The following is an 11,466-nucleotide window of genomic DNA, read 5'->3' as shown; positions in this document are numbered from 1 at the left end:
ACACACACACACACACACACACACACACACACACACACACACACACAGCAGTACTTTAAACAATTTGGTGCCTTAACCCAGGGAAACAAATAGGTGTGAAAAGGAATTTCGACTTTGACTGTAACAAGGACTCTGATGCTTAGTTTTGTGATAATAAGGTTTCTTTAGAGGTTTTAGTTTCAGCAGCCTGACTAATTAGACACTTTTCATAAGCTATGACTTCATCATATCAAGGTGGAAGTGAGGAGTTGGTAGTGGATGGGGAGGGTGAAGCAAAACAACCAGTTCACAAAGGATCTGTTCACCCTGGACCAAAACCCATCTCCTAAAACATTTGCGGGCTTGGAGCATTTGAATCTGCCAGCCTCCTGAACTAACTTTGTCCTCAGAGTTTGTATTTTGGAGTTTGCCCTCTCGTTTATGGACAGGATGGACCGATTATTTCTTATGCTGTCGCTAGTGTTGAGAGGAGTTCATAAATCCACTCTGTCTTGCCCATCATGAAGCATTATTAGTGATTTTTGGAAACTACTTATAATTTTATTTTTGTGTTTTCATAGGGACTTAAGTCACAACAGATTGTCTTTCATCAAGGCAAGTTCCACGAGCCACCTTCACAGCCTTCGAGAAGTGTGAGTTCAGCTACTTTCTGCTTGCGGTTGGAATCAAATGTACCACCTATCACAGTATTTAATTGTAAAGAACGTTTGGGTTACAGGGAATTATTTAAAACTTTTAACTTGGGAGGGATCTTTAAATAATGTTATAAAGTTTTCACCTCTGTGGATTACAGATTGCATAATCTGCTTCTCTCTCTCTCTCTCTTTTGGCATTTATAGGAAACTGAACAACAATGAATTGGAGACCATTCCAAATCTAGGGCCAGTCTCAGCAAATATTACACTTCTCTCCTTGTAAGTGAACGTTAGGAGGGTTTTGAATGTATGTTTGCGGGGGCGGGGGGGGGGGCGGGAGGGGGCAGTTCCAAATGGGCTAGAGTACAGATCTTACAAGCAAAATAAGCTTCCTTTAAACTGGTTGACTTGTTTCCTAGCCTGTCTCTCTCTCTCTCTCTCTCTCTCTCCCCCCCCCCCTCGCGCGTGCGCGCACATGCGCGCGCTCCTAAATTTTAAGTATCATTGTAACAAGAACACTTAACACTATCTGTTATTGCTGCTGTGGCCTTCAAGACTCAGAGAAGCCACCTTCACCCCATAGGGACATGTATTTAATTATGGTGACTGGGACTTAAATTCTGGTTATCACTCAATGGTCTGCATGGGATCTGTGGATTCGGTATTACATAGTTCCTAGTGGAGAACGATCGGAGTTATTTGGGGAGGAGAAATGGAGTCGGTAATGAAGCACTGAGGTATCCTCTTTTACCCTCTTTTAAGTGTGGCGCCTGCAGTGGAAATCAAGGTCCAGAAACATCAAATCAAAATATCGACTTGATACAGTTAAAATTCAATAGGTCATTGAAGTTAGAAATATCATTGCATGTTATTTTGCAGTTCTGAGTTTTCAGATAAGAGTAAAATTGTCTTAAATTTTGTGTATTATTAGGGCAGATCACGTGTTTATATTCATGCAGTGGAGATGTTTTGGAATAATGTTAACTTTTGGCCTAAGACAGCATTTAGAATGAGCATGGTTTGATTTCTAAAATTAAATAGTCTACCACCTTAATCTTGAGTAATTTAAAAATATATTTAAGCCACTGAAGTTTAAAATGTTTTCCTCCGTCAAACAACTTAAGAAAAAAAGCACCATTGTTAGTTGTATCTGGGAAAGGTGTTAGGAGGGTTGAAATTGTACAGTAAATTTCAGGAAATCTGTTCAATTAATTACAGTGATCACTACCCGATTGCTTACATCTGGTGATTTATAGAGGTTTGTTTTTACTGAGGGCCCAGGTCAGCTAAGTCACGGGTACAGCCGCTGTGTCTGCTTTCCTCTGTTTGAATGAGAACTAAGTGACATTTGATACTGATGGGGTTTTTCCAAAGATCAGAAACAGAAAGGAATAAAAGAAAAAGCAGTTGGTATTTGACAAATAAACACTGAATTTAAAAAAGGTTTTTATGCTAGCATTAATACCTGTTTTGACTTTCCCAATTGCTTAAAATTTTGGAGTCTGAATGGAATACTGCTTTTGGTATCCTTAACATCTTTAGCTATTCTCATTTGACCACTGGGGCCTATTTAAATCCCAGGGAATGCCACTTCCTTGCCCTGCTGTCCTTGTCCTGTGTATTGGCAGATACTGTCAGCATGTTCAGGGGGTCTTGAGGGTCACTGCGTGATTCGTGGCTGAGAGGGTCTGCGGTAGAGTTTGGGAATCTGGGTGGGATGAGGAAAACAATCTTCTCTTTGGCATGGTATAGAGGTGAAAGCGTAAGAACTTGTAAGGAAATTAGAAAGTTTGATGAGAAGTAAATAACCTAGTGATTTTTACACTTTAAAGCTGTAGTTTGTAATTAGAAAACTAGAAACCTTCAACATCTGAACTCTTCTCCATATTTTTGTTAGTGTTTCACTTTAGTGAGTGCTGAATAAACTTTACTGAACTCGAATAATCTCACTTCTTTCCCTTAATTTGTCGTAGTACATCTAACCAGGGATTGCTTTGTTCCTCTTATATAATGATAGATCCTATTTATTGCCTAGATCACATAGACTCTCCAAAGAGTAATTTATGTCACGGGCCTGCTAATTCCATGTGCATAGTAAACATTGTTTTTATATCTGTGAAATATCTTGAAAAATTTACTTCTCTGGCTGTTCTTTTCTGTAAATGTTTTGTTTCTTCTGTAGGCTTCTTTGGATTTCCTAATACATAGTCATTGTTTCTAAAGCACTGTTAATTTCCCTCTTGCCTAGGGTAGACTGTTTTTGTTTATATAGAAGCACTTGAAAATAACCAGAGCCAAAAGTCAGTACTTAAATACATTTCTGAAATTTCAAAAAAAAAAAAAACGTTAAACCACATAACATGGCTCAGATTAGAAATTTGCTATAGCACCACAATTAAATCCCATATCTTTCCAAGTAGTTCCCAAGACTATCTGACTTCTGTCAAGATTTCTTTCTTATACCATTGCTGCTCTGTGCGGTGAGGCCCTCTGCCAGCTGGACGGCCTGGATGCAGGGAAGACTGTACCTGGTAAGACCTTCCTCTTCTCTCAGCTGCAGGAGCCAACAACTAATATTGGGTCAGTCGTCACCCATGGCCAGAGATGAATTCACTTAGGGACCAGTTCTGATAATGTCAGGGAAGCCTGGTAGAATGCCAGCATCTTGGAATGAAGGTTGGATGAGCATTCAACTTCCCCACTAACAAAGCTCATCTCTGACCATGGGAATTTTCAGGAGGTAAAAGACCTGAATAGACTTGCTTTCCTTTGAATCCCACACAGCAGTAGCTCAGAAGTCAACTGGCACGCTGTGGGCAAAACATGGTTTGTGTTTTGTGTTTATTTTTCTTAATTTCCTAGCCACACTTGGCAGGATGGTATATTTTAAGGGAAGAAGTGGAATAATCTTTGGAATGAGCATATCTTATACTAAAACCGTTGACCTGGCATAAGCGAGTTGATTTTACCGGATGTGATAGTTCTGGCTTCTTGTATGTTGCACGAGCTGCCCAACTTTGGACATTTTTGAAACCTGTAACCTGAGTTAGGGCAGGTTTGAATCCATAAGTTATGTAACGTTACTGTTGAACAAGAGGCCTTATTAGTCATAAAATAGAGCTAGTTGGGTCTTGTCTTGACACTGATCATTTATATGGTATCGTCCAACATGCAGGTGCTTTGCCTGGTATCTTAGACTCGAAAAGGTTTACATGAAGGAATGTCAAAGGGAGACCTAGATTACTGGTGAAAATGTAGATTTCCTGACCCCATCCCTAGAGATTCTGAATTAATGTGGTTGGGTGGGGCCCAAGTAAATCCATTTTAACACATCTACTTGAGATTCTGATCAGATATTACATACATATTTCTGAATTACTGAAGAGGTCAAGTTTTCATAACCAGATAAGCCTTTTTTCATTATTATCTCGAAGGTAGAGCATTTCTCCCAAGTCCATCCTTTTCTTCATAACCTGTCATTTTTTCAGAGATGACAGTGTCATCCTTCTAGAGAGGTTATTACAAATACTGATCACTTTTGCCGGTGGGACCCCAACAGGTATGCGCCACCGCCATTGAAGTGATTTAAAGCAGAGTGAGGTGATTAGTTTTGCTATTGGAAAATGTCATTCTGGCTCTAGTGTGGAGAATGGCCTGGCAGTGGCAGGAGGGGGCTTAGAGGGGCCAGATAATGAGGAAGCCACCACAGTAGACCTGATGCGATGGTGGCCTGTTGTCCCATAGTGTGGCTTCCGTCGAGTCAGTAGAACAGTGATTAAAAGCAAAGCTCAAGTTGGATGGCTTGCCATTAATAGCTGGCTCTTCTCTTTGGTAGTTTGTGCCCTTGGGCAAGGTACAGTCTGTCTGTGCTTCCTACTCTATAAAACGAGAATAATAAAAGCACACACCTACCTCATCAGGTTGTTGTGAGGATTGGGAGAGAGAATGCAGTGAAACCTGCCTGGCATAAGCTGAGTGGTCAGTGGACATGAGCCACAGGCATGGGGATGACGGTCATTCATTCAACGAAAATTTATCAAAGAAACAAACAGTGCCAGGTTCTGTTTAGAGTGCTGGGGACACCACAATGAACAAAGCAGACAAAAAACTCCCTCTTACTGTGAAGCTTCTGTCTGTGTGAGGGGTGAGAGAAAAATAAGTAAACAAACTTTAAAAGAAAAGGTAACTTCAGTTCTTGATAATGGCTGTGAAGGAAAAGAAAGGAGGGCGAAGGGATGGAGAGCTTGGTCGGCTGCCCTTTAGGATGGTCAGGAAGGCTGCTTTTTGAAGACTTACCAAATCCTGCTATGTGTTCAGTGCTATTCTAAGGCCAAAGTTCAACAGTGAACAAAACAAACAGAAATCCCTGCCTTCGTGGGGCTGATCTTCTCATGGAAGGAAAAAGATGGAGAGTAAAATAAATAAGAGATGGGACTTCTCCAGTGGTCCAGTGGTTAAGAACCCGCCTTCCAATGCAGGGGACGCAGGTTTGATCCCTGGTCGGGGAACTAAGATCCCACATGCCGAGGGGCAGCTAAGCCTGTGCGCCTCAACTGTAGGAGCCCGCGTGCCGCAAACTACAGAGCCCATGCACTCTGGAGCCCGTGCACCACAACTAGAGAGAAGCCTGTGCACTGCAGTGAAGATCCCACGTGCCGCAACTGGGCTTCCCTGGTGGCGCAGTGGTTGAGAGTCCACCTGCCGATGCAGGGGACACGGGTTCGTGCCCCGATCCGGAAAGATCCCACATGCTGCAGAGCGGCTGGGCCCGTGAGCCATGGCCGCTGAGGCTGCTCGTCCGGAGCCTGTGCTCCGCAACGGGAGAGGCCACAACAGTGAGAGGCCCGCATACCGCAAAAAAAAAAAAATCCCGCATGCCGCAACTAAAGACCTGACACAGCACCCCCTCCCCCCAAAAAAAGAGAGAGATGTGATCAGAAGGAACTAAGTGCTAGGGAGAGAGGAGTTATAGGAGTATGTGTGGTGGAAGAGGGGGAGCAGTTTACAGTTTTAAATGGGGCTGAGGGGAGGGGCCCACTGGGAATGTGGCACTTGAGTTAAGGTCTGCAGGTGAGGGAGGGAGTCATGAGGAGCATCCTGGGGGTGGGGGTCATCTCCGTAAGCCTCCCCTGCCCTGTCCAGGCCCATCTTGCCTTGTATATCCAACTGCTACATGGCCATGAGATAACTGTTCATGTTTTTCTCCCCTGACTATGAGGCCTCTGGGGCTGACTCTTGTTTTCCCTAGTACTTAATGCAGGTTATATGGCATACAATCGGTGCTTAATTAGCATATGAATTGAATTAAGGAATACTTATGGAACAACCACATGCATTTAACACGATTCAGACAGATCTCCTCCTAGAGACTTAGCCTATAGAAAAGGCTAAAAATTTACAGTGGAGAAAATGCCTACCTATGTCTTAACCTGTGTTCAGCTGTGCATGCTTGGCAATAAACAAAATAAAAAATTATAGCAACAGCAATGCTAATAATTAAAAGAAAGAAAGGAAGAACACAAGAGAAGTAATTTAAGTAGCAAAAGGATTGAGCTCACCATTCTACCCAGCGAGCGCATGCCCCGGAGTGTGTGTGAAGTGAAAGTATGCAGGAAGTAAAAGCCCCCTTTCCCACTCGCCTTTTGAAGTTTGTATAACTCAGACGACTGAGGATGCCTAGTCTTCAGAGACAGATGTATTTCCTAGCCCCTGTGCCCAGTGTGCGTGGGAGGTACTTCATCAGGTCCTGAACTAAAAATTCAAACTACGAAACAACGACGACAGCAAAACATGAAATTGATCTGTCCTAACACCAAAGGAAGAACTGGCCCTACAGGAATCATTGAGAGAGAGAGAGAGAGAGAACACGTGTGCATAAAAAACCTTTGCTGCTGTTTTAAGGGTTTTTCAGGGGTGTATCAATGATAGATGATCTTCCCCCCTCCACGGGCTTTAGAACCTGAGTCTGCCTGAGATGTGGCGCCATCACATCATGTGTCCTCCTGCATGGGAGATGCTTTGGGGATGAGAGTCCTGCCTTCCATCAGAGGTCTGATCTGATTTATATGCTATGGAGAACAATCCTGGGTAGTAGGGAGTCTTAGCAATTCCTGTAGCATGAACAGTAGTCATTGTAGAATTTGGAGAAGGGCGGTGACCTTTCTTTCTTCAGTTTTGAAACTCCTACAAGCGCAGTACCTGTGGTTCTCCCATGGCGTTTGTCATACCTCTCACTCCAGGGTTGGGCTCGTGTCTTACTGAGCTCTCTGTCGCCTCAGGAGCCCAGTCCAGTCTCTGGCACATAAGAGGTTCTCCTTAAATATCTGAGCAGATGAGAGACCTCGGGCCCTTGTGCGGAAGTAGAGAGACCTGAGCTGGAAATGGGGCCCCCCAGGTTTTTGTCTTGTTTCTCGCTAATGACCTGCCTGACCTCAGGCAGAGCTAATGAACTCTGCTTTGTTTATCTGTAGGAACAGTGTAAGATGTCTGCCCGTCTATCTCATATGGTTCCGGTGAAGGATCAAATGGCATATTGTACATGAAAGGGCTCCGGATGGCGTGAGCGACCACAGCTGCTGCTGATACAGTTGCAGTGGGCTGGGGGAAGGCACAGAGACTGGGGCGGGGTGGGGGGGGGCGCACAGTGGATTCTCGAACAGGAGGGTCACCGGAGGAGGGCAGGATTTAGAAACATTATCCTGGTAGCAATAGATGAGGGAGGAAGAACTTGGCATTTGGGGTGAGTTATCAGGAAAACTTTGCTCTCTTCAAATAGTTCCAAAAAAATCAGTGAGCACCCAATTATAATTAATAAATGAACACCGTTTCTAACCTGAGGGTTTATATAACTATAAGGTGGATTTGGAGCTGTTTAAAGTGCCCCCAGAACACCACCTACTATGTGCTGAGTGCTGGAGAACAAAGAAAAATAGCACCCGGCCTCTGCCTCCCAGGGGCTTTGAATAAATATAATTGGCAGACAGACAATAAAGAATAAAGAGATACTCCAAGGAGGAGATGCCCTGGATAATAGAGAGAAGCAGAGGAGGGCTGTCCTTTCAATGTGTGTAGAGTGAGAGGGTGAGTGAGGTCTAGACTGGGAAGGAGACTTGGTTACACTGACAGGGATCAGCTTAGGTGTTTTACAGGTTTTGGGGGAGTAATTGACTTTTTTCTTAAGCAGAGGAATGAAATAACTACATTTCAATTAAGTACCAAATCTGCTTCTCTCCTTTTTCTCAAGTAGTCATTAAACAGTGCTCATATTCAAAGTCAAGTGCCACAGACCACTCAGTAATGTGACTTTGATAATTAACAGTTACGCCTTGCCAAATACCTGTTATCCATCCACCTTTAGAACTGTTCTCAGCTCTGAGCCTTGCTGTATGTTAGGGCCACACCTCCTTTTCCCACAAAAGGAAATTGACCATTGCGTGGGAGTCACGTGAGCGTGGGCTTCTGTATGCTGAAAAGAGTAGAGTTGAACTAATGACTAGAAGTCAGATCTGCAGTGTTCTGTTAACTGCGTACTGAACCCGGCACCATGTCAAGTGGGAATTCCATCCAGAAGCATGCATTCTCATTACAGTCCCCAAATCAGACTAATGAAAAATCAGTTTGGGAGACTTAAAAGGCTATTGCCTGGTTGCTTGGCACAGAATTTATTTAAATGATTCACCAAATTCTGCTTATAACTTCGAAAATACATTGTTATTTTAATAGCTCACAGCTCAGAAATAAAGCTGCATGTGGGAAAGGCAAGCATTTTTATATGTTCTCAGTGATGGTATAGCTAAGTAATTTTATAACCGTGAGGTAAAGCTCAAAGGTAAAAACAAAGGTGTTTTTTTTTAAACCAAAGCCTATATAAATCAGTATTTGAAAAGCAGTCACCAGTGTATCATGTCAATTAAGGAAATTAGGGAGACACTTCACTCAAAATGAGAACTTCAGTTTCTGGGGAATCGGGGTTCTGATGAAGTGGACACAAACTGTATCCCATCTTTACCCACATGTGGGTGTAGACGAGCCCAAGGAATTTGACCACCTTAACTGAAAAATTCATCCCCAACTGTGTGCTCTACAGGTGAGGATAAATGGACTAGTGTCTTCATATGTGAAGGACACTGCATTCGAGGGCCACCACCTTCACCAGTACAAGCAAGCCAGACATTACTGTGTTTAATAGCAGTAAGCTCATGAAGCCCATGTCTTACAGAACAAACACATAAACACCTTAATATGATAAGTTGTAATCTTTTATTGGATCTTAAAATGTGTGTATGTGATTTGCACATAAGAGAGCTCAGTGTACACAGAGCCGTATGTGTAATACTCTCTAAGTTTACCTTCACATTTAATCATAAACTGGTCCCCAAAATACACATTTGCTAGGTTTTTGTATTCTCAAGTTACAGTGGCTGTATTTGAAACATAAATTTGTGATCGTGTCATGGCTCTTTAAACCCTTCAAGAATTTCCCATTGCTCTTAGATCAGGAGCAAAAATCCTTCTCAAGATAGACAGTTCTCTGCGTGACCTGAGTCCTCTTTTCCTGTTAGCCTTCTAACATTCCTCATTTCTAGGAATGTGCCAGCTTGTTCCTGCCTCAAGTCCCTTTGCCTAGAAATACTCACCCTCCCCCAGCTTTTGCTAAGTTAGACTTACACATTTTCATATCTCATTTATTTACAATGTCTATGTTGTTATCATAAACGCAATCCCATTTTCAGTTGTATATTTGTGATTCTTTAATGTCCACTCCCACCACCAGAATGAAACTTTATAAAAGCTGAGATCACGTCTGTTTTTGTCCCCGTTGTAACTCTGTCATGGAACTCAGCGCCTGGCATATGGTGGCCACTCAGTCCATGTTTGCTAAATGAATGACTGAGTCAGTTTCCCAGAGTCCAAATGAATACATAGTTAATTGCAGAAGAGGCTAGTCAGTTAACCATTTTGTTCCTGCCTCTCTGTACACACTTAAAATTATTTCCATTAATAAAACTTTGTTCCAAGGTGGCAACATTCTTAGATTTGACTTGGTGACCCAATTGGGCACCTTTCTTCAATGATGGCTCTTGGAGCCCATAAAATTGACCCACAGTCCCTCGAACTTGACCTTCCAGTATAACTTGCCACAAGAACTCCTGTTTTACCAGTGTTTATCCTGAACCTACAGCGTTTTCTCATCCTTTCCCTCAACTTCACGTTAGCCTTTTGTTGGCTGCTTTGAAGTATCAAACACAGCTCCTGCCAGAGACTTCTCTCTGCTTGTGAAGCTTGTGCTTCCAAGACCAGACAAAACAATAACGTTATAGCAGTTGCTTTTCATGACTGGGAGGCAAGATTCAACATGTGTCTCTGTCCTGGCCTAGTTACTTTTCCTCCTTCTCTCCTTTTACTGTCTGTGCTGTCCTCCACAGCTTAGAGGTATGGGATCTAGTTGTTGGTTAGAGAGACCAGAACAATGAAACAGGGCTCTAACCAGCACCTCCCCTTCTCTGTCTGGCTGCAAGTTGCTTAAGTACTAAATTCAAAACATGAAAGAAAAGACAGTTATAAATATTAGCACGTCCTTTCTAGCACTTAAAGTCACCGGCCTGGCTGTCTCCCTTCCTCTCCAGAAAGCTTTAGCTGGTAGATAGAGCAGTCTCTAGAGTGAGGCTGAAGGCAGCATGAAATATTAAGGTAATATTCACTGCAAGTACCGTTCAGCACAGTATAAACATGGTATACATTCTGGGACTGTCAGTTTTACAATGTACAAGCCATTTTAAATTTTTTATAACAAAACGAACATACGGTGTTAGAATCAAAACGAGCATAATTTTTTTTGAAAAAAATAAGATGCTTTTGTACTTCATCACCAATGGCCATGTCATCCTGCATAAGGTATTGGCCTGGGAATAGAGGGCAGTACTCTTTAAAGATGAAGGCATGTTTACAGAGTCAGGACACTCATCCGTTCATCGTATAAATCCCTCTTTCCTCTTATTCTCCTCCTCCTGTCAGTCTTGCTTTCACTTCCTCACCTCTGTCCTCATACAAGTATCAAGAAAAGGGTGAAGGGAATTAGAAATGGTTTACTACATTATATAACTGGTCAGAACCCATGTCATGTTAGTTTTGAGTGTCTGCATGCAATCCTTGTAACTTTGAGTTGGAAGAGGCATTTCTCACTGAAGAGAGCTCTCTGGAAGAGAGGTTATGCAACCTCCCCTTGAGCCCTTCCGGGGACAAAAGCTCACTCCTGGGTGAGGAGCTGTTCCATTTGGAATAGTTCTAATTGCTGGGACTCTTTATTTGTTAAGCTGGGCTCTGCCTTTCTGCAGTTTCTGCCTATTGTCCTAGGTCTGTGCACCGGGGAGAACAACTTCAGTCTATTTTCCGCATCGTAACATAATACTGACAAGTCTTAACCTGTAAGGTCTTCTTAAAGCTTTCTCTTCTCCTGGCTCAAGTTCCAGTTCCCATTTTCTATACGATGTGGGGTCTAGACCAGTGCGGTCCAGTAGAGCTTTCTGCGATAATGGAAATGTGTGCAGTCCGCTGAGGTAGCCGCTGGACACATGGGGATTGAACACGTGAAATGTGGCTGGTGTGATGGAGGAATTAACTTTTAAATTTCATTTAAATTTAAAGAGCCACATGTGGCCGGTGGCTATTATGCTAGGCAGTGCAGGTCTAGACTCTGAAAGTCCTCCTGTCACACTCATCCTTTAGCATGACACTAAACTCCAGTGCCCAGAGCAAGATATTGAGATGGGGTCTAATGCAGAACATGGTGGACTGTGTCTCTTGACCAGAATATGGGATGTTAATGAAGCAT

At 42.9% G+C, this 11,466-nt stretch overlaps 1 protein-coding gene across 2 annotated transcripts in view; it reads left to right on the top strand.

Annotated features, from left to right (window-relative positions):
* The window catches only part of LRIG3 (leucine rich repeats and immunoglobulin like domains 3), a 47,953-nt gene that overhangs the window by 5,765 nt on the left and 30,722 nt on the right, over positions 1 to 11,466 (top strand). For both annotated transcript variants that reach the window (XM_029206250.1, XM_029206249.1), the window contains exons 2-3: positions 561 to 632; positions 840 to 914. In XM_029206250.1, coding sequence (XP_029062083.1) covers positions 561 to 632; positions 840 to 914 — 147 coding nt within the window. The remainder of the gene's footprint in view (positions 1 to 560; positions 633 to 839; positions 915 to 11,466) is intronic.

The sequence above is a fragment of the Monodon monoceros genome, unplaced genomic scaffold (assembly GCF_005190385.1).
Source record: "Monodon monoceros isolate NGI ecotype Baffin Bay Population unplaced genomic scaffold, NGI_Narwhal_1 Super_Scaffold_6, whole genome shotgun sequence".
NCBI lineage: Eukaryota > Metazoa > Chordata > Mammalia > Artiodactyla > Monodontidae > Monodon > Monodon monoceros.
Note: the sequence above shows the minus strand (reverse complement) of the source record. Positions and strands in the feature narration are given on the sequence as shown.